Raw genomic sequence first — 23,397 nt, 5'->3', positions numbered from 1 at the left:
AATTTTCCCATATAAATTAATGGTTCTTCACTTTACACCATTTTGGCTTAAGAAAGGTTTCATAGGAATGCTCTACCTTTGTAAAGGGTGGGGGGAGACACCTGTACTGGAGTGTGTAGTACCTGTTTGTACAATGTGATCTAGTTTCAAAGAAAAATAAAACTATTGAAAATCATGGACTTTATGCTAGTTGCATGCCCCATCATTTTTGTTGCAAATCCTCCAAGTTTTAAACGCACTAAAGCACAGAAGGCTCGGGACTTGAGAAGTAACATCCAAAAGGCAAGTAAAACATGCCCAGATGCTGCATCTGTAATTTTCATAGCATATCCCTGGTCGGTGCCATCTACAGGTCATTCAAGCAGAAGCAGGTATTCACAACCAGATTAATGATAGAAAACAATGGACCCAAAATGTTTCAACTTTGTTCTTATTTCCATAGATTTTGGCTGATCCACAAAGTGTTTCTAGATCTTGTTTTTATTTCCAATTTTCAGGATCTCCATTTTTTTATTTTCATTCACAGCTGGGTTCAAGATAGCACTTGGATTGCACCTCAGATAGCATCCTCTGAAAGTAAATACTTGGCTGGCTTTCCTTAGGACCCCATATTACTCATCTCCACAGGCTATTATTCTTTTCTTGACTAGTCCTGCTTCTTACTGATAAAGACAGTATCACATAACATCTGTTGAATTTTACATTAAGCACCCAGCCAGCAACTCCCAGATATCTAACCTCCATCATCCCACTAATCAATTGTGTCACCCTGTTATCGATTCCTTCATAACAATTTCTTGATTACTCCACTTTGGCAATATTAACCCTAATATTACCCACGATCCACACGATACTAGACCTACTACCATGAAACTTATGGGGTTCAGAGCCCATAATGAGAACGCTAAGGGTTACTCCTTTCGAGTAATATTTCATGGTGCTCCAACCTCTGGTGGGTCTATTCTACAAGTAGGACAAAACATGTCCAGGAATTGTAATACATCATTAGACGTAGGACCAGAATTAGGCCATTCAGCCCATAGAGTCCACTCTGCAATTCCATATCAACCCAATTCTCCTGCCGTCTCCCCATAATTTTTAACACCCTGACTAATGAAGAACCTATCAACCTGCGCTTTAAATATACTCAAACACTTGGCCTCCACAGCCATCGTGATACTCAATTCCACAGATTCACCACACTATGCTGAAACAAATGCCTTCTCATCTATGTTCTAAATGGACATTGCTCTCTATTCTGAGTCTGCACCCACTGGTCATACACTCACCCACTATGTAGTGGAAACATCCTCTCCACATCCACTCTATCTAGGCCTTTCAATATAAGACAGGTTTCAATGAGATTCCCCCCCCCCCATTCTTTTAAACTACTGGTACAGGCCTAAAACTATCAAATGCTCTTCAAATGTTAACCTTTTCATTCCCAGAATCATTCTAGTGTATCTCCTCTGGACCTTCTCCAATGTCAGCACATCTTTTCTAATAATATGGGACCCTACACTGCTCACAACACTCCAGGTGTGGTCTGACCAATAACTTACAAAACTTCAGCATCACATCGTCTCAAAATGAATGCTAACATTGTATTTGCCTTCCTTACCACTGACTCAAGGTGACAAGATAACCTTCAGGAGTCCTGCACAAGGATTCCCCTGATTTTTGAATGTTCTCCCTATTTAGAAAATAGTCAATGCTTTTAAATGCGTGACCATACATTTCCTTACACTATATTCCACCTGCCACTTCTTTGCCCATTCTCCAAACCTGCCTAAGTCCTCCTGAAGATCCCTGCTCCCCAACACTACCTGCTCCTTCACCTATCTTCATATTGTCCACAAACTGGGCCACAGAGCTATCAGTTCTGTCATCCAAATCATTGACATATAATGTGAAAAGAAAAGGTCCCAGCCCGACCCTACGGAATACCACTAGTCATTGACAGCCAACCAGAAAAGGTTTTATTCATGCTGATTCTTGCCAATCAGTTAATCTTCTATCCATGCTAGTATCTTGCCTGCAATTCCATTGCCTCTTTGTTAAGGAGTCTCATGTGTGGCACTTTAGCAAAGCCTTCTGAAAATCCAAGTAAAGAACATCCACTGACCCTCTTTTGTCTATTCTGCCTGTTATATCTTGTTATTTCTTCAAGATTTCCAACAGATTTGTCAGGCAAGATTTCCCCTTAAGGAAACCATGCTGACTTTGGCCTACTTTATCATACACATCCAAGTACCCTTGTCTGTAATTATGGAATCCAACACCTTCCCAACCACTGAAGTCAGGCTAATTGGCCTGTAATTTTCTTTCTTCTGCCTCCCTCCCTTCTTAAAGAGTGGAGCGATATTTGCAGTTTTCCAGTCCTCAGAATCATTCCAGAATCTAGTGATTCTTGAATGATCATTACTAATGCCTTCACAATCTTTTCAGATACCTCTTTCAGAACTCTGGTTCAGGTGACTTATCTATCTTTGGACCTTTTAGCTTCTCAAGCACCTTCTCCTTAGTAATTGCAACTACACCCACTTCTTCCACTGGACATTCTCGAGTTTCTGGCATACTTCTCATGTCTTCCACAGTGAAGTCTTACACAAAATACTTATTAAGTTCATCTGCCACTTCTTTGTCCCCCATTATTACGTCTTCAGCATAATTCTCCAGCAGTCTAATATCTACTTTCACCTCTCCTTTACTCTTTATATATCTGGAAAAACTTTTGATATCCTCTTCTATATTAGGTTACCTTCTTAGTTCATCTTTTATTTCCTTTTGTTTTTTTTTTTAGTTGCCTTCTGTTGGTTTTTAAAACCTTCCAATCACTAACTTCCCAATAATTTACGCCTTCCCTTTTGCTTTTATGCTGCCTATAACTTCCCTTGACAGTCACGGTTGTCTCATCCTCCCGTTAGAATACTTGTTCATCCTAGGGATATATTTATCCTGTGCCTTCTGAATTGCTCCCAGAAACTCCAGCCACTGTTGTTCTGCCATCATTCCTCATTGGGTACCCTTCAATCAATGCTGACCAGCTCCTCTCTCGTGCATCTGTAATTCCATTTACTCCACTGTAATACTGATACATCTGACTTCAGCTTCTCCCTCTAAAACTGCAGAGTAAATTCTATCATATTATGATCACAATCTCCAGGAGTTCCTTTATCCTAAGCTCCAGCATCATATCTGGTTCATTACACCAACGCCCACAAGCCACTCCAAAAAGCCATCTCACACAGATTTCCTATCTTGGGATCCAACACCAATCTGATTTTCCAAATCTACCTGCATATTGACATCCCCCATCAGTATTGTAACAGTGCCCTTATTACATGCCTCTACTATCTCCCATTGTGATTTATATCCCATATCCTGGGCCTGTATATAACTCCCATTAGGGTCTTTTACCCTTGCAGTTTCTTAAATCTACCACAAGGATTCTACATCTTCTGATGCTTTTTCACTTTATCCTAAGAATTTGAATTCATTTTTTACCAACAGCATTTATGTTTAATAATAAGCACAGAACAAGTTTCAAATCCTAGGCCTCAATACCTCCTTGTATAACAGGATCCTCAATTTTCTCACTTGCAGACTCCAGTCAGTTCAGATTGGCAACATCATCTCCTCCATAACCTTCCATAGCACTGGTGTGTCACAAGGCTCTGTGCTTAACCCCTTCTCTACTCACTTTATACTTATGCCTATGGGGCTAAGCACAGCTCCAACACCATATTTAAGTTTCCTGGCAACACCACTGTCACTGGCCAAGTCAAAGGCGGTGACGAATTAGCACATATGAGGGAGATTGAAAATATGACTGAGTGGTGCCACAACAACCTCTCACTCAATGTCAGCAAAACCAAGGAGATGATTATTGACTTCAGGAGGAGGAAACTGGAAGTCTGTGAGCCAGTCCTCATTGGGAGACCAGAGGTGGAGAGAGTCAGCAGCTCCTCAGTGTTATCATTTCAGAGGGTCCTGCATTGCAAGTGCCATTACAAGGAATGCACTGCAGCACTTCTACTTCTTTAAAGTTTGCAAATATTTGAAATGTCATCTATAACCTTGACAAACTTCTGTAGATGTGTAGTGGAGAGTACATTGACTGGTTGTACCATGGCTTGGTATGGAAATACCAATACACTTGCATGGAAAAACCGACAAAAATTAGTGGATACAGCTCAGTCCATCGTGGGTAAAGCCCTCCCCACAATTAACACATCTTCATGGAGCATTATCACAGGAAAGCATCATCCATCATCAAGGGTCTCCACCATCTAAGCCAGGGGTGTCAAACTCATTTTAGGTCACGGGCCGGATTGAGCAAAATGCAGCTTCATGCGGGCCGGATCAGTCGGACGCGTGTGAACGCAGCTTTCGTTGCCTCTGTTTTTTCAGCCTGCTCTCATGTGTCTCAGTCTCTGCTATAACTACAAAGTGTTTCACTTTACAAATTCCGTTTCTTATGAAGAAGACTGCTGAATAAATACTAAAAACCCTGAAAACCTGGTACCTGAATAAACTCAGCATTAGCCATATCATACGCCATAGGCGCTTCGATTACTGGGGCCAGCTTTAATAGTAATTAGATATTATCTCGCGGGCCAAAGATAATTCCACTGCGGGCCGGATTTGGCCCGCGGGCCTTGAGTTTGACATATATGATCTAAGCCATGCTCTCTTCTTACTGCTGCCTTCAGGAAGGTGGTACAGGAGCCTCAGGACTCACACCACCAGGTATAGGAATAATTGTCACCCGTCAGATGTCAGACTCTTGAACCAGAGGAGATAACTTCACTCCTGTCACTCCATTACTGAATTATTCCCATAACCTGTGGACTCACTTTCAGGGACTTTTTCATCTCATATTCTTGATATTTATTGCTTATTTATTCATTACTATTATACAAGTTGACCACTGATTTTCCGGAAACTGATGGTTTGGCACCTCTTTTAATTTGGGTGAAATTATGAGATGTAGTTTACTTGCCGGTCACCAGATGGCACTGTGTGTAGCACATGCAGCACCATCTGTGGCAAGACTCATTTTGACAAAGCACACTATTTTTATTGTTCACATTGTGCTTGGTGGTAGTCCCAATATTTTGTGCTTATTTTTGCTTATTTTATGTAAATTTAACCCTAGGTTTGGTTTCTAAGATAAGCGTATGTAACAGTGGTGGTGTCAAATGTAAACATCAGTACATATCAATCCAAGAGAAGGTTGAAATGTTTAAAACTGGAATAAGGTGTTTCGGTGTGTAAACTGGCATTGGTTCATCAACTGTGTATGATATAAAACACCAAAGAAATCAGTGATTCACTAAAGCAAATGAGCATTAAAAAACTATAAAAGTTGATAAGAGCACTGAGCATGATCAAATGATGACTGAATGGTTTTACCAGAGTTGGAGTGATGGAATTGATTTGTTGAGCAGTATGATAACAAATTAAGCTACCGTAAGTTGTTCCATAAAGAACTTAAATTAGAACGTGCATGTGACTATAGTGAAGGATAGCTACAAAGGTTTAAGAATCACCATGGAATTTCCATGCATAACGTGTGTGGAGAAAAATGGTCTGCAAACTATGAACGAGCTACCAAGTAAGTGGTCAAATTTGCAAAGCTCATAGCTGACGAAAACCTCTGTCCTAAGCAGGTGTATATTGCAGATGAAATTGCATGAGACTGGTGATGCACAGCTAGGAAAACATTAGTAAAAGAAGATGAAAAAGATCCCACAGGATTCAAGCAATCTAAGGACAAGTGGTCCACACTGTAGATACTCACAGATGTACACCACTGGCGATCGAAAAAGTAAATGCCCTAGGGCCTTAAAAGGTGTTAAAATTTACCCAGTAACACATTGCACGAATAAAAATAACTGGATTACCACCGATATTATGTTAGAGTAGTTTGAAATATATTTTGTGCCAGCAGCCTGAGTGCATTGCCCATCCGTAAGCCTACCCGAAGATTGCAAAGTTCTTTTTTTGGATAACTGTTCAGCTCACCCCAGAGCTGAACTCCTGTGTAAGAATCATGTTTTACAGTGTATTTACCACCAAACTGTACATTGCTTATCCAACCCCAAGACCAAGGAATACTGTGCTCTCTAAAGGCTCACTTCTCATGAAACATCTGTTAGATGAGGTGAATGCTGGCAATTCTGTACAGACATTAAATAATTTAACATGAAGGATGTTCTTTGGTTCATTGCTTGGCGGTGGGAGAAGGTAGAAACTTCAACACTAAAGAATGACTGGCATAAGCTGTGGCCTGCCTTGATGTTTGATAATGTGCCTGAAGAAAAGCTTGCCGATGATTTTACAGGATTTCGTGTACCAAAGAGAAAATAGTTGTTCATGATTGTTTGCGTATGCAAGAAGTGTTACAGGACCTGCTTTCAAGGATATAGTAAGTAGTCTTAATGAAGAAAATCTACGTGAGTGGATGATTGTCAATGATGAAATACCTATTGTATATCATCTTACAGACTTGGAAATTATAGACAGTATTCTGAATGCTAATAAAAACACTGTAAGTGATGAAGATGGCAGGGATGGTGATGAAACAGATGAACCTGAAAAATTTACTAATGACAAGTTAATTGAGTTGTTGGGTGATTTAATCAAAGGGTTAGAGAAACATACCTTCGTGGTGGAACAAGTGCCAATGAATTTTTATTTGGTGCAAGAAAAGTTACACAGGGAGAGTTCAAAACACATGAAACAACTCCACCTGGATAAAATGTTTAAAAAGATAACCGAGAAGCAACATTCTAAGCACAGTAATTAATACATTTACATTTAATTTTGTTTAATTAATAATTATTTTTAAGCTTCTACAGTCTATTTTTTGCCATTATTATATTGTGACCTCTTTTAATTTGGCAAAAACATTAATCCAACAAGGCTCAGGAACCGAGGGTGCTGGAAAATCAGTGGTCGACCTGTATTTTTCTCTTTCTTTTTGCATTTGCACAGTCTGTTGTTTTATTTTGCACATTGCTTGTTGTCCATTGTTGGATGTGGTCTTTCATTGATTCTATTGTGTTCCTGGTACTTACTATGATTGCGCACAAGAAAATAAATCTCATGCTTATATATGGTGACAGATATATACATTAATAAATTTACTTTGAACTTTTGAACTTTGAGTTACCCCACTCCCTCTGCCTGTCTTCTCAATATACAAGGTTTATCTTTGGATGTTAAGCTCCATGATCTTCTTTCAGCACTACTCAGTGATGCCCACAAAGCCACACCTTCGAATTTCTAACTGCACTACAAGATCATCTACCTTATTCTGTATACATTCAAATAAAACGCTTTTAGTCCTGTATTCATCATCCTTTTTCAGGCTGCCTCCATGTTACACTTCATCAAGGGACTCTGCCAGTGGCACATAATACTGAGAGTAGAATTTTGTCAGACTGTTGCCTAACAAGTTCATGGAACAGTTCTACGTGTTTGAAACTATTTCCCTAGACACCGTATTTGTGACAGGTAGGTTGACTGAACTGAGAACTCCTTACTAGGTAGTTTGTCCAGCTTTATTCTTTCTCTGTTTGCACACAGCTATAACAGTACAATTACATAGCTTGTTGGGTTACTTTAAAACTCAATCACATGGAATGGGCCAACATAATGATCATAGATTGCTTGAACTGAAGGATTTTTTTTAACAAAAATCTGTAGTTTTCATGGTCATCATTATTAGGCTGTTTACAATTTCTAAGTATCTTATCTGCAGCAGACAAATCAGCTTTTCATATTATTTGTATAACCACTAACTACATTGTATACTTAATATACACTCTACCTGAAACACTGAAGTCCTGTAGAGCTTTATGTGGATGAACCTTTCGTAATAGGCAGGCTCTGTGATAGAAAGCCACCCAGTTGTCAGGTTTCAAATGAATAGCAAAAGACATGTCCAAAACTGCTTCTCTGAACAATCCTAGCTTAGCATATGCTTGTCCACGATAATTCCTAAAATAGAAAAATAATCTCAGAAATACATATTACATTCATAGGAGGAACCTATTCAGCCCATTTTGCTTGTGCATAGGTGATCAATTAATCTTATTCCTTGAATAAAATGTAATCACGGTCAGTTGACAATGAATAAAAAGCATCAATTGTGATAATCATGTGAATGGAGCACCCAAAGCATACCTGTCAAAAATCTATTTATATTGTTCATTTTCCTAATTAGAATCACCATTCTCTTACATTTTCCAACCTTTTCCTGATGTCAGTAGGAAATATCAGTACTAGTCTACAGTTCATACATTCATAATGTTGTTAAATTATACTGTACTGCATTTTCTAAAATAAATAACATTTCCCCAAGATTAATACTTGTTTTGTGCTCTGGGATGGATGAAGAAAGTAGGTTATCACATCTATAATGACCTTGACTGCATTGATCCTATACACTCAGTCAATTACCACACTGTTTTCAAGAAAATTAAAGGTTTTGATTACATTCATGTGCAACTGATTTTTTATCAATAGCAGTCCATTGCACAGATCTATAGGGAAAAATTGAAATTAGTTGGGTGGGCAGCATGGGTAGTATGGACTTGTTGGGTCAAACAGACTATAACTGTGCTGTATTGTTCTATGACTCTTTGGATTATTTCCCTACTGGCTGTCATTGTGCTTTTATACAGCACCAATTGTCAAAACAATTAGAGGGAAAATAAGAGGAAGTATGTGGACAAGTTTTGCCATGACATAAATAATTGTCAAAGATTTCATCTGCCTTAACACAGATTCAAAAATAAGTCCCATATGGCAGTATATTGGTATAGCTGCATTATTTTTTCATACAATGGACATAAAAATGAGACAATTCCTTTAAGAGCTAATAATACTGTAGGTGACAATGCAGAGGCCTTCATTGTCCATTGGAAACAAGGCTCTATCATACAGTTCATCAAAGAGTGTATAAACTAAATAGTCTTTAGTCTAATTTCTTAACAAACTTCATTTTACTCTTTGTATCTAACTAAAATCAATAAGGAAATTGATATAATTAGCTTTAAGAATAGCTTACTCACAAAACATTCCATAAAAGTTCATAATTTTACTGGGTTATAGAAAAATGCATATTATTATTATCTTCTAGAGGCAAATAAAGTCCAGGTGAAGGGGCTTAACCCGAATTACAACTGTCCATTTCCCTCCATAGTTGCTGCCTGATCCACTAAGTTCTGCCAGCTTTTTGCTTGTTGCTGTGAATTTACAATGAATGCAATAAATGTTCACTTACTTACAATGCACTATGCTCCTTTCACATTCCTACCTGTCCACCCCAGTGCTCTCTCTTTGTTCACATTTTCCATTCCTTCCCTCTCTTATTTGATGCTTAGACTCATTACCAATTCCCATCTGGTTCCATCTGCCCATCAACCACATACCTATCAACCCAGATGATACATATGTGGATGATGGACAGATGATTCATCTTTCCTACTCCATCCCTTTCCCAACCTATTCCCAACTGTCTAATCCACCTCTCCCCCACCAGCTCCCATTCTATGTCCATTGCACCTCCTCACTTTCACATCTATGTACTAGCTATAATCTCTCTCACTCAGTCCTGAAACACCAATCATCCCTTTGCTTGAACCGCTGAGTCTGACACCAGTAGCCATCGACCTCCAGGCAGAATGCGCTTCATCCACTACCTTTTATGGGCAGCTCACTCCATATAACCACCAACCTCTATATGAAAACATTGCCTCTCAGATCCACTTAAAAATATTCCCGTCTCACGTTAAACCTGTAGCTTCCAGTTTCAGACTCTGTCCTGGGAAAAAGGCTGTGACAATCTACCCTCTCTATACCCCCTCATTATTTTAAAAAATCTCTACACGTCACTCTTCAGCCTCCTTCACTCCAGGAAAAAACAGTCCCAGGCTCCCCATTATTTAAGCCTTCCAGACCAGGCAATATTTCTGTGAATATTTCTTATAGCATGGCAACCAGAATTGCACACAATACTCCATGTTGTTAGAGCTGATTTCATTCTAGTAGAGCACCATCACAATCCTGACTTCTGTCCTCTAGGTGGCGGAATGGTCATAGGGTGTCAAGAGGCTAGTCACACTGCAAAATACCCTGTCTTTGACTATTTCTTGTAGCTATTGTACTTATTTAACTGTTCCCGTTGAAATCCTGATCCATGATGATCCCAAAGATATTGACAGTGGTAATGCTAGTGAAAGTCAAGAAAAGGTGGCGACACTCTGTATTGCTGTGAAGTAAAACGGCAACAATTTCCAAAAATGAACTGAAATGAAAGTTGAAAATATTTTTCTACACCACAATTCTTGGTATGATGCCTGATTTTAAACATGTATTGATATTAGAACATAAACTTAATTATTATTACTTACATTGACTCTTAAATTTCCATATTGGCTTTCCAATCAACTACCATCATTTTGGTAGAAGGCATAAGGAAATCAAGAAGAAACAGAATTAACTCTATTTATGAGGATTAGCTAAATATTCCAAAGATTTTCCACTAGCTTACAGAAAAAATTGGAAATATACAGCAAACACACTTTTATCTTTAAAAATGTGCATTATAGAACTGAAGTTTTAAAATTATTTTAAAGTTACATAGCTTACCTTGCTTGAGAATTGTTAGGCTCCGCTTCAATTAATTTTGTAAAATCTTTAATTGCTATAGGCCAGCTAGAATTCTTAAAATAATATTGGCCATGTTTCATCATAGCATCTGTTCTTTTGGGGTTTAAGGTAAAAGCCTAGAATTAAACAAAAGTATCAATCATGACATTAGTACCTGCATTAATCTCTTTCATCATTTTTTGATCAGCTACTTATTATTTTATTAAAATATAAAATTTGGCTAATGGTTTAACATCAAAATGGCCACATTAATTTTTAAGGAACCAAAAACAATTGCACAACAATTACTCCTTGCAGTATAATAATCTGCTCCTCGATGACAACAAGACAATGGAGATGGTTATCGACTTCAGGGGAACTGGCACCATTCACACTTCTTTTTACAACAGTGCACACTGTGAGCAGTTTCAATCTCCTGGGAGTGCACATCTTGCACAAACTCTCATGGTTCCAGAAAACATCTTACACAATCAAGAAAGCTTACCAACTCCGCTACTTTCTGAGGAGGCTGAAGAGCACATCTATACTCACATCTTTCAACAGATGCATAGCAGAAAGCATGCTAACCTGTTGCAACACTGCATGGTATGGAAACTACACTGTGGCAGGCAGGAAAGCTCAAAAATCAGTCAAAACTGCCTAACACATCACCGGCACCAGCCTACCTGCCATCAAGACATATATAAAAGGTGCCAGAAAAGGGTCAGTAGCATTGTGAAGGGTCTCACACACCCTGCTCCATAACAGTTTGTCCCACTCCCATGAGGGAGGAGGCTATAACAACCAGACTCAAAAACAGTTACTGTCCCCAAGCAGTAAGGCTGATACTAACTCACCCTTCCACGCGCCCAACCACCACTACTTTACTATTTTCTGTCAGTCACCTTATGTGCAGACACTCCTGTGCCGAGCATTACATTATTGACATACAGTGCCTTTAAAAAGTATTCAACCCCTTGGAAGTTTTTATGTCTAATTGTTTTACAACATTGAATCACAGTGGATTTAATTTGGCTTTTTTGACACTGATCAACAGAAGAGACTCTTTCATGTCAAAGTGAAAACAGATTTTACAGATTCATCTAAATTTATTTTAAGTATTAAATACAAAATAATTGATTACATAATTACTCTTCCACTTTATGTCAGTATTTGGTAGATGCACCTTTGACAGCAATTACAGCCTTGAGGCTGTGTGGATAAGTCTCTATCAGCTTTGTACGTTTAGACACTGCATTTTTCCCCATTCTTATTTACAAAACTGCTCAAGCTCTGTCACCAGGAAGAGGTGCGCCACTGGCATCTCCCGCCTGAGGGTGACCTCCTGACACTCACTGTCATCCTGTTCACCTGTACAACCGAGGGCTTCTGCAGTTCGGGCCTCACCAGTACCCCAGCAGGTAAGCCTGACTCCTCTTCGTGGTCTTCTGGAGCATCCACCACGAGGGGCTCGGCCTCGGGAATTCTGGGAAATTTGGGGTTTTCCATCACTCTCACTACTTCCCCAGGCCGTAACATGACTGGTTTTGACTGGGTGAGCCACACAGTCCCTTGCTTCTGCTCATCATCCAGCCCAGTGTGGCCATGTTCTTCCTCAAAAGCAGCTCAGAACACAAGGTGAATGGACAATGCTTTCAGAAAGCTCTCTCCAACTTTCTCCTTACAGGCTCCCACTAGCCTCCTCACAATAGGAGTATTCGTCCCCACGAGAATTGAAGATTCATCCCTCTCGACCGGGTCCGGACAAGCCAATATTTATGTATCAAAGACCTCAGCTACTCCCACATCTGCCTCCAAAACCTCCAGCTTCAATGACAAGTAGCCATCGTACGGATAGTCATCCGTACTAAGACCCCAGATCTCTAGCGCACTGAGTGGCGTCAAGGGTCAAATACCGGTTGTAAAACGAACAGTACAGCAGAGTAACCTGAGAACCGGTGTCAAGTATGGCTGTAGCACAAATACCCTTGATCCATAGCAATACACTGGAGCTTGGCCCCACTGAGCCTTCAGGATAGGGTTTTTTGCTTTAGGGTGTTCCTTGATATATTGCAGGGAACATATTCCCTCGCGATATGTCAGGCCATTCCCTCACTGGGTCCTTCTGTTTAGGTGCCCGGGGGCTCATTCTCCAAAGGGTTTCCCACCGATCACACTCTGCCACGTGTCTCTCTTCACCACAGTTGTAACAGACAATACCAGCTCCTCTTCTCACAGAACCCCGGCCCCTAGCAGCCCTCTGCGTAGCCCGTCCCCTTAGGAGATCCGCCTCCCTATCAGCTCTATCATATGGGGGACGGGCTGCACTCGCTGGTAACAACTGGGTACATCTCAGTCCTAAACTCTGCCACAAGCTGCTTTATCACTACCCATGGTGGGTTATCAGTGGTCACCTCAACCAAGGGGACCACCACTGAGGACTGTACCTCTTGTGCCTCTATTGCATTCTCCTCCTCTCTTACTTCTCTGATCAGCTCAACAAATAAGGGAGGGGTGTGTGTTACGAGACATTCAGAGACCCCAACCGATCAGATCCAGTGAATGGGTGCCTTTGCTACTTGCTCTATCCTTAGCTGATTCACCTCAGCCGTTTGAATGACCCTCCTACACCACAAACAATTTAGCTGCCTCTCTAGCCAAAAAATGTAGGCAGGAAGCTTCTTCTCCCTTCTCCTGAAACATGTTCTGAAACCCCGTCATAAGCTACATTGAGCTTCCCATCATGCCAAACACCTTTTCTAGCACTTTCATGTAGGCCACAAAGGAGATCTGGATCTTTACAGATGTCACAACATCAGCAGCCCGGTCCCTCAAACTCTCAACCAATCACTGTCTTTTTATGTCATCAGAGCACTGCCACTCATCTAACCACTGAGAGGTCTGCTCCGCCCAAGCCTCATACTCCTCTTCCCCCTCAGGGGTGGGCTTCACCCCTGAGAACATTCTCAGCTGTCGATAGCTAGGACCCTCTGCCTGGTCATCAAGCCACTTATTTGCCAGGGTGGTAAGGGCTGGTACCAACTCAGAAATTTCAATCTTCACTGGGGCACTCATTAGACATTCCAAATCAGATCACTCCTTCCCCTTGCTCCGCAGAAACCTGTCTCCGCCCCCAGCTACGAGAGACTCGGCTTACAATTCAGCCCACTATCCTACACTCTCCTCCTCCTGGAATGTATGGACAGCCCACGGTCTCCACCCCCTCACCCAGGGCCCCAGAAAATATGGACAGCCCACAGCCCCCACCCCCCTCTCCCAGAGCCCCAATAATACCAGGCAGTTACACCACCATTACATTGCACTAGTCTGAACTAAAGCAAAGTCTTTGCCCACCATTTTATCAAACCTCCGCTCCACAATCGTGACTGCTCCTACGGGGTTAACAATATTTAGAGTTCGAATTAACAATTCGTCAGGAATACGAATATCTACCCCACTCAATACACACACATATTCATTATCAGTAACTCCATGGATTCAAACCACCGCTCAAACCCTGCAGCATCCATAACCACATATTGTAATCACTTTACCGAACAATAGTTTAACACAGACTTAAATATACAACCCACTGGATCAATGCTCAGGACAATCTCACAGCATCCAACAAAATTGATCCTGAAATGAAACACTCTGGTTTCCTTGGCTGCGTAAGTCTAAGGAAGACAACCTCCGATCTGCCAAACTAGTAAGACTGAAGTGCTCTCCCACCCTAAACCCCCAGCTTGTGTGGATGCTGTGTCATTTGCTACCCTGTTACAAACTGGTGCCATGAAATAACAGACTAATAACAGACACTGCATACGATTAAAGTAATTATATTTATAAATCTTAACTTAGCTAAAAGGTTAGTAAAGAATAACAAAAAGAAAAGGGCCCATTCTAATTAAACATCAAATATGCACAAGTTGAAGCTCATCTTGAACTTCTCTGTCACTCACGAGCTGGGCCCCTGTCAGCATGAACACTCACACTAGCTTCCGAATGACGCACACAAACCATCTCAAACAGGTTTCCCACTGGATCGTACACTACGACTGTTCTCCCCAGCACCTTCTCTCTTCATCTCCCGCCAAACACAAAAAAAAACAAGCCCAACCTTATTGTTCTTCATCAAGAAAACCACTTGCTAATTGGATGGCACACATTCCACATCATCCCTTATCGTCAACAGTAACCCAAACAAACTGCTCTTACAGAACTGCCAGAACGAAATACATACAGCATAACAGTAAAAACATGAATCAGGGCATTACACAGATACAGGTGTATCTTCACTACAATCAATTGAAACACCTTGACTGCACACAGGTTTATATACAACTCCGACACCTTAGCTGATTATGTGTCTTCTAAAACCAATTGGACACAACAGTGATGATATAGTAATCAATCAATTACTTTGTTTTAATTTAGATCACTTTATAGAGATCTGTTCTCACTTTGACACAAAAGAGTCCTTTTCTATTGATCAGTGTCAAAAAAGCCAAATTAAATCCACTTTGATTCAATGTTGTAAAACAATAAAATATGAAAACTTCCAAGAGGGGTGAATACACGCGCGCGTGTGTGCATGCGTGCGTGTGTGTGTGTGTGTAAAAAGCTGTTGCATGTAGTTATGTTTATTGTGTTTTATTATTATGTTCTTTATCTTTTTGTATATTTTTTGTGCTGCATCAGATCCAGAGTAACAATTATTTCATTCTCCTTTAGACTTGTGTACTGGAAATGACATTAAACAACCTTGAATGAATAAAAATGTGACGGGCTACTTTTATGATTCATAGATTTTACTGCAAGAGCTCTCTGCTTCTCTATCTCATTGATATTATTAAATCCCATGTAAGATTTAGTTGGGCTTTTCTAACAAAAATATACTACTTAACATTTCTCTATTTCTAAGTGCATTTTCAATAACATACCCATTTTCAAGTTTATCAATATACATCTTTGTATTATCTATACAGTCCAGTGTAATATTATCTGTTAGTTCTGAATCAGACTTTTCAATCCTGAAATTAAAATTAAATTAATAATGAATAAAAATTATGCTTGCATTAATCTTTGCAAATACTATGCTCCACTTTTCACTCAGTAACATGCCTTAACTCACTGTTTTCCCTTTCTTAGACAGCTTATTATTATATTTATATATTGTATATTATATTAAACATTAATATATAAACATGAAGTCAACCAGAATATAATTTAGAGTTTATTATTAATATATAATGAATTCTATATAATATTTTAATTGACTTTATATATTAGTGACAATTTTCAGACAACTGATAATGATAATGAACAGCAGAAAGCTGTTTTATGGCATTTGAAAAAAGGAAGAAACCACTAAAAATTTACATTCATGTAAAATTTTGCAATCCTATGTGACTGCTGTACTTATTTGAGAAAATATATAGGAAAACTTACCAAGCGATAATCTTCCATAGCCAGAAGTAGCTCATTACTGGCTTCATACATCTCAGCTCTTCGAAAATAAACATCATCATCAGGTCTGCACTTGAGTCCTTGAGAATAATTTATGATTGCCATTGTAATGTCCCCTTTTTTTCTATATATATCTCCCTTTGACGTGTAAGCATCTAAGGACACAAAAACAGATAGCAAATAATTATTTAAACAGGACTTGTAAACAAAAATTGTTTTGAAAAATCCTCATTGCTACATCTGAAGGACAGGACAGGAAATGCAAACTAAAAGATTGCTTAAAACTATTAGTCTACTCTTACATATTATGTTCCATATATTAATTCTACAATGTATATTAATGGCATTTGAAACAAACCAAGAGGCAGTGCATTTATTTAATTATTCAGAATTTATAACATTAAATGTACATTTTTCAGTCATAAATATATTATATTTAACAATCTAAAAAATTTGTGTCTTATCATACCTGCATGACTTTTATTGTGTTTAAGTACAAAATTTAGATCATCTAATGCATCAGATGTTTTCATTTGTAGAAGATAAATGAAATGTCTGTGCCAATAAGCATCAAGTAGCATTGGTTCTAACTGAATGGCCTAAATAAATAAAAGCAATTGCATTATTATTGAATTTTTGTTCGGAATTTTGACAATTAATAGGGATAAGCATTAGTAGTAAACTGATACTGTGTTTGGAATTAATGAGGTATTCAAACCACTAGAATAAATTCATATAAACAGTGACTTTATATATTTCTGTTAATATAATATATTCTTACAATAAACACATTCAAGTACATATTCATCATACTGCTAATGGTAGTCTAACCTTGTGTTTTAATAATAATGTACACAGAAAATGAAAAGTTCAAGTTTAAGAAAAACCAATAGACTTTGTTCAGAATCTCCAATATTACAAAATCATTTGATTGCTGCAATAAGTTATAAATTCATGGTTCTTTGAAATAAATTGAAACTATGTCACCAAGTAACATGTCACCAACAATATTCCATGAAAGACTCTTTCAAGTTTCTATTGATGTACAGTGGAGAGCATTCTGACTGGTTGCATCACTGCCTGATATAGAGCCTCTAACATATAGGATCAGAAAAGGCTGCAGAGTGTTGCAGATTTAGCCAGTTCCATCACAGGAACAACTCTTCCTGTCATCCAGGACAACTTAAAAGAGGCGGTGCCTGAAAATGTCTATTCTATATAATAGAACAGATGGCTATTATATTCTATATAAAACAATGTGATATTCTGCAACTGTACAGATTTGTATACTTATCAAACAGAAAATAAAAGTTATTCAATTTAATTATATGCTGAATTTAATTATAATCTGCACAAAAGAAAAGACAATTAGAAATTGTTTTGGCATTATAAACATTGAAGAAATGGAGGAGAAACACCAGCTTTCCCTTCAGCTATTATAGCACAACTTTGATTAGAAACACATGCATATTGTTGCCCTGTTCAGATGCACCTTTATCTACACTTATTGACACGAGGCAAATATCAATATACAGTATTTCAAGAGAATAAAGACTATCTTCTGGAATGGATAAATACATGGCTGATACAATAGAACACAAATTTCAGAAGAAAGTCTGAAGAAAAGGAACTGAGGTGAAAATGAAAAAAATACAGATGCTAGGAATCTTATATAAAGACAAAAAATAATAGAAATACTCAGCAGACCATTCAGCATGCCTGAAAAGAGAGAAACAGAGCTAGTAGTTCAGGTCAGTGGCCCTTTGATGACGCAAGAAAGGGTCACTGAAACATTTTTAAAATTTTCTCACTCTCTCTCTATCTCGCTAGCGCGTGCACACACACATCTGATAAATATTTGCAGAATTTTATATATGATGAAGCAAAGAGTTATAGAGGAAACAAAATATAGAAACTTTAGTGTATGTGCATGAAATTGAGAGGGCCAAAGTATACAGGATTGTGGGCTATTTGTTTAGTCTACCAAACCAAGGACATGATATTGAACTAGTAAAAAACATGGGTCAGCTGAATTCATTTCCAGTGAATGGATGACAGACTGGAAAAGGATTTATAGAGGCCAGAGGACAGACTGGCACAATGGGCTTAGGGTTGAGATATTTAGGTCACATGAATTGACTGAAGGAGATGGGATCTTTTTCTTCAGTTGTGGAGGTTAACTTATCATGGATGTTCAAAAGTGCCTACCCCAACAAAGAGCAATAATAATAAAAAAGATTTTAAATGATTGGCAAACAGTAAGGGTAAACAATGAGATGAATTGATTTCAGTATTTCAAAACAAAAAATGCTTAAACATTTTAAAGTAAATGTATTAAGTGCCTGTAGTTTTAATTATTCATCCTTCAACTCCCACAAGCTTAGTAAAAAAAAACCTTGATTACCACTCTGATCAGAAACCCCAAGAATACATTTTACTGATGTCTTTACCTTCCACCTAACCATTCAACAAATTATCTTTCACAATTAATGTCATTACCAGGAAGTTTCTATGATCAGATTCATCTCCACTCCCCACCTTCCATTTTAGCATTTCAAAGGAGGGTTCCCTTTATGGCTCTCCAACCAGCATCTCAATTCCTATCAAACACTCTACATTCCACGGCACTTTCCCATATGAATGCAGAAACTCAACATCCATCCTTTCATTTCTATCCTTTTCCATAAGACACAGGAGCAGAATTAGGCTATTTGGCCCATCGAGTCTGCGCCACCAATCCATCATAGCTGATCCATTTCTCTCTAAAGCCCAGTCTTCTTCCTTCTTCATGTAATCCTTCACGTCATGACTGGTCAAGAACCTATCAACCTCTTCCTTAAATATAGCCAATGATCTGGCTATTCCACAGATTTGCCACTCTCTGGCTAAAGAAATTCCTCATCTCCATTCTAAATGGACATCCCTCTATTCTGAGGCTATGTCCTCTAGTCCTGGATGCCTCCACCTTTCCACATCTACTCTATCAGGCCTTTCAACATTCAGTAGTTTTCAATGATATCCCCCTCATACTTCTGAATTTCAATGAGTATGAGTGCAGAGCCATCAACTGCTCCTCATATGATAAGCCTTTCAATCCCAGAATCATTTTCATAAACCTTCTTTCAACCTTCTCCAATGTAAGCACATCATTTCTTAGATAGGGGCTCAAAACTGCTCATGATACTCAAAGTGAGTCCTCACCAATACCATAACAAAGTCTTAACATTATATCCTTGCTTTTATATTCTAGTCCCCTCAAAATGAATGCTAACATCACAGTTGCCTTCCTCACCACTGAGTCAACCTACAAATTAACCATTAGGGAATCCTGCACAAGGACTCCCAAGTCCCTTTGCACCTTGGATTTTTAAATTTTCTCCCCATTCAGAAATAGTCTACACTTTTACTTCTTCTGCCAAAGTGCATTATCATACACTTCCCAACTTTGTATTCCATCTTCCACTTCTTTGCCCATTCTCCTAATTTGTCTAAGTCCTGCTCTCTCTCTCTGCTTCCGCAACACTACCTGCCCCTCCATCTATTTTTTCATTATCAGAGAATCAAACAGTATTTCCAGGTGAAGTAGCAATTCACTTGCATTTCTGTCAATCTACTGTACAGTATTTTACAGCGTGGTCTCCTCTCTACTGAGAAGCCAAACACAGACTGGATGATCGCTTTGCGAAACACAATTGCACTAAGTACACAGGAGCAATCTTGAGTTTCCTGTTGCTTGCCACTTTAATTCTTCAGCCTGTTCTAACCCTGGCCTGTGTGTCTATGACCTGCTTAAGTGTTCTGAGAAGGCTTAGGGCAGGTTTGAGGATGAGCACCTCATCTATCACATGGGACATTACAGCCATCTAGACTGGGCACCATGGTGGCGTAATGGTTAGCACAACACTATTACAGCTCAGGGTATTGAAGTTTGGAGTTCAATTCCAGTGTCATCTGTGAAGTCTCTTTATGTCCTCCCTGTGGAATGTTTTTGTTTTTTCCGGGTGCTCTGGTTTCATCCCACACTCCAAAGATGCACCATGTAGATTAACTGGTCGTTGTAAATAGTCCTGTGATTAGGTTGGGGTTGCTAGAGGTTGCTGGTAGTTGTGGGGCAGTATGGCTTGAAGGGCCAAAAGTGTTGCATCTCTAGATAAAATTTTAAAAGTAAAATAAATAAAATGCATCTCTCTAACATACAGTGTCTCTGTACGTGTCAGAACTGGCCATTTTTGATGTAAAACAACCATTTGTGATACTACTCACATTTTCTTTCTATTAGCAATTCTCAAGCTATTATTTGCAACACACCATACTTTGTTCTTTGGGACATCTTTGGGATTTGGGAAACTTTAGTAATCACAATAAAAGCATTCACATTCACTTTCTCTACAGCCATTTTGTTTAAGACCTTAAGATACAGGCTATTGCGTCAAGACTTGTCTGCCTTTAGTTCCTTTAGTCCCATTAATTTGCCTTGCACTTTTTCTCTAATTATGGAGATTGCTTCAATTCCTTTCCTACGATCCCTTGATTATTTTATAATTATTGGGATGCTCTTCATATATATCTCACTTCTTACTTATTATTTGTATATAATTTACTACTTTATTCTCATATCCTATCTTCTCTCTTTTTATAATGCTTGTCACCATTTTCTGGTTTCTAGTAATTGCCAATCCTTTGAATCTACCACAAATCCTTGCAAAATTGTACACCTTTCCTCTTAATTTACTGCTATCCATAACCTCTTCAGTTAGCATGCCAAATGCATCCTTCCATACAGCTTTTCCATTTCACGAGAATATACTTTTTGTGGCCTTTATGAAATATTTCTTTGATGTTTGTCACTGCTGATCTAACCTATTTTAGAGTTATAGAGAGCCATAGAGAAATGCAGCAATAAAAACAAACCCTGCAGCCTACTAAATCTGTACTGACCATCAATCATCCATGTACACTAATTCTACATTAATTCTATTTTCTCATCAGCCTTCCTCAGATTCTAACATTCAGCTGCACACTACGTGCAATTTACAGTGACCTATTTATCCAATAACCCACATCTTTGTGATGGTAGAAGGAAATCAGAGCACATGGAGGAAACCCATGTTCTCAGGGAGAATGTGCAAACTTCACACAAACAGTGCCCCAGATCAAGACTGAAATCAGGTTTCAAGTACTATAAAGCACAAACTCTACGAGCTACTCCACTCTCCATTCTGTCTTCATGCATCTGAAGTGCTTTTACTTCAAAATCATTTTTCAATGGCAATCTAAATTTGAAACTATACTAGACTTTATACAATAAGATCAGTAATAATCCAGTTTTATCATATGATAACGGACTAACTGTCCCTTGTTCATTCCTCAAGATATTAGTCTAAGAAACCAAGATTTGACTAATCATTTGTTTTGAGTGACCATGCTGCATGAAAATTTTGTTCATATATTTGCCTATGTATCAGAGATTATTTTGGAATATCTTCAGATATTTTAGCTCATGCTATTAAAGGACATTTACGTACTTACGGTATACACTTAAGATTAATACAAATAGCAAACATTAAAAGACTAAATGCTACATTATATTTTACTGAATGGAAGGCAATACAGAGCAACATCCAGCAATATTATTAAAAATCAGGTATCAAAAGCTTACTGTATACCTACTTTATTTAAATCGTCCATGGCTAACTGCAGCTGTCCTAATTTTCTATACAAAGCTCCTCGCCGACAGTAATTAAAAGCAGTTGATCCACCTTTTACATTTATGAGGTTTATAAGCTTGTTAACTTCAGAAAGCAAGGCAGCCTGAGTGTTTTCAAATGTAGAGACCTCAGAATACAAAGGATACACCGCTGTTTTTTCTGATTCAGTTGGTAACAGCAAGTTCTGCAAGTGTATCTCTCCCAAGTTGGCTATTACAGGCTGAGAATCATTTCCTTTGTAAAGCAGGGGTCTATCATTTTGATCAGTAACTGTTTTTCTGGGTGGTTTCAAAGGTGGCAAAACCTCATCAAACCACTTGTTCCATATATCTCTGACCCACTCTCTAACAGGAGTTCTGTCAGCAATTCCTCCTTGTGTTTTCACAAATGCTTCAAAGTTAATTAAGGAAGGAAGACTGTACTTCCGCTTGAGTTTAATAGGCTGAGATGTTTTCCCATTGATCACATTCAAACAAATCCGCGATGGCAAAGATGCAGACCTGTTTAAGAGGGTTTAAAACATGGCATTCATTATATACAATTATTTAGTTTTAGATACAATGTCATAACTTTACTGTTTTAAAATAAATTGTAGTAACCTTGTGAGAATGTTTGGAGGCTTTGAAAGTGCATTGGAAACAAAAGCTAACTTCCGAGGTAGTACAGGTTTTCTCATATATGCTTCAATTTTTTTTTGATGAGTTGTTTTTTTTTCAATATTTGTTTCAACAACATTTTTAAGATTCACGATTGGAACTTGCTTATTCTCAAAGGATATATTGCTTTTTGATTTGGAAACCTGCAATTGAATATCCTTTGTAATCAAATCTTCTGAATTTGTTTTTGAAAGTGTACGTTCTTGAATTCTAGTCAATGAAGACTCTAGTAGGTGTACTCTCTGGTATTCAATCTCCTTAATGGTTTGATGAAAAGGACTAGATATTTTCAATGTCTTCCCAGCATCATAAACACAGAGATTTGGTGAAGACTTATAAATGTGCATCAAAGGTTTGTCATTAGTCTCGTTCAAATCTGTAAGTAGAAATTCATTGTCCCTTGTTTCAAGTTGATGAGCAGGAATTGTTGCCTGAATGCAAACAAAAATAAACTAAATTTATTTTACTTTACTGCATTGTCTGTACCAAATATAAAACCAAGTTAATACAAAGATGTTACTGCATTTTATAAGGAAGATTGTAAATAAATTATGAAAAAGACACGGTTTCAAATTTGCCAATCGATTAAAATAATGCATTATAAGTAGATTTTATAAAGACAGTGGGACCATATAAAGCATTATAAATCAATATTTATAAATAACATTCGTAACAAGTTTAAAATAAATTTATTATCAAAGTACATATATGTCGCGATATACAAGAAAAAGATACACTTCCTTGTGGGCATACTCAATAAATCCACAATAGAATAATAATCACAATACAATCAATTAAAGACCACACCAACCTGGACATTCAACCAATTCTATACATATATGTATATATAGTTGGCACATTTTTCTCATATTTGACAGAAAAAATTAAAATTGCTTGTT

At 38.2% G+C, this 23,397-nt stretch overlaps 1 protein-coding gene across 1 annotated transcript in view; it reads right to left on the bottom strand.

The window, feature by feature from the left end:
* Nucleotides 1–23,397, bottom strand: part of ttc6 (tetratricopeptide repeat domain 6) — a 273,996-nt gene that overhangs the window by 126,798 nt on the left and 123,801 nt on the right. Inside the window, exons 11-16 of the mRNA XM_073038984.1 lie at nucleotides 22,442–22,929; nucleotides 21,805–22,342; nucleotides 16,604–16,733; nucleotides 16,117–16,289; nucleotides 10,666–10,802; nucleotides 7,841–8,010 (exon numbers count right to left, since the gene is read on the bottom strand). Of these exons, the coding sequence (XP_072895085.1) occupies nucleotides 7,841–8,010; nucleotides 10,666–10,802; nucleotides 16,117–16,289; nucleotides 16,604–16,733; nucleotides 21,805–22,342; nucleotides 22,442–22,929 (1,636 nt within the window). The remainder of the gene's footprint in view (nucleotides 1–7,840; nucleotides 8,011–10,665; nucleotides 10,803–16,116; nucleotides 16,290–16,603; nucleotides 16,734–21,804; nucleotides 22,343–22,441; nucleotides 22,930–23,397) is intronic.

The sequence above is a fragment of the Hemitrygon akajei genome, chromosome 3, assembly GCF_048418815.1.
Source record: "Hemitrygon akajei chromosome 3, sHemAka1.3, whole genome shotgun sequence".
NCBI classification, from domain to species: domain Eukaryota; kingdom Metazoa; phylum Chordata; class Chondrichthyes; order Myliobatiformes; family Dasyatidae; genus Hemitrygon; species Hemitrygon akajei.
This window is presented reverse-complemented; position numbering and strand designations above follow the sequence as displayed.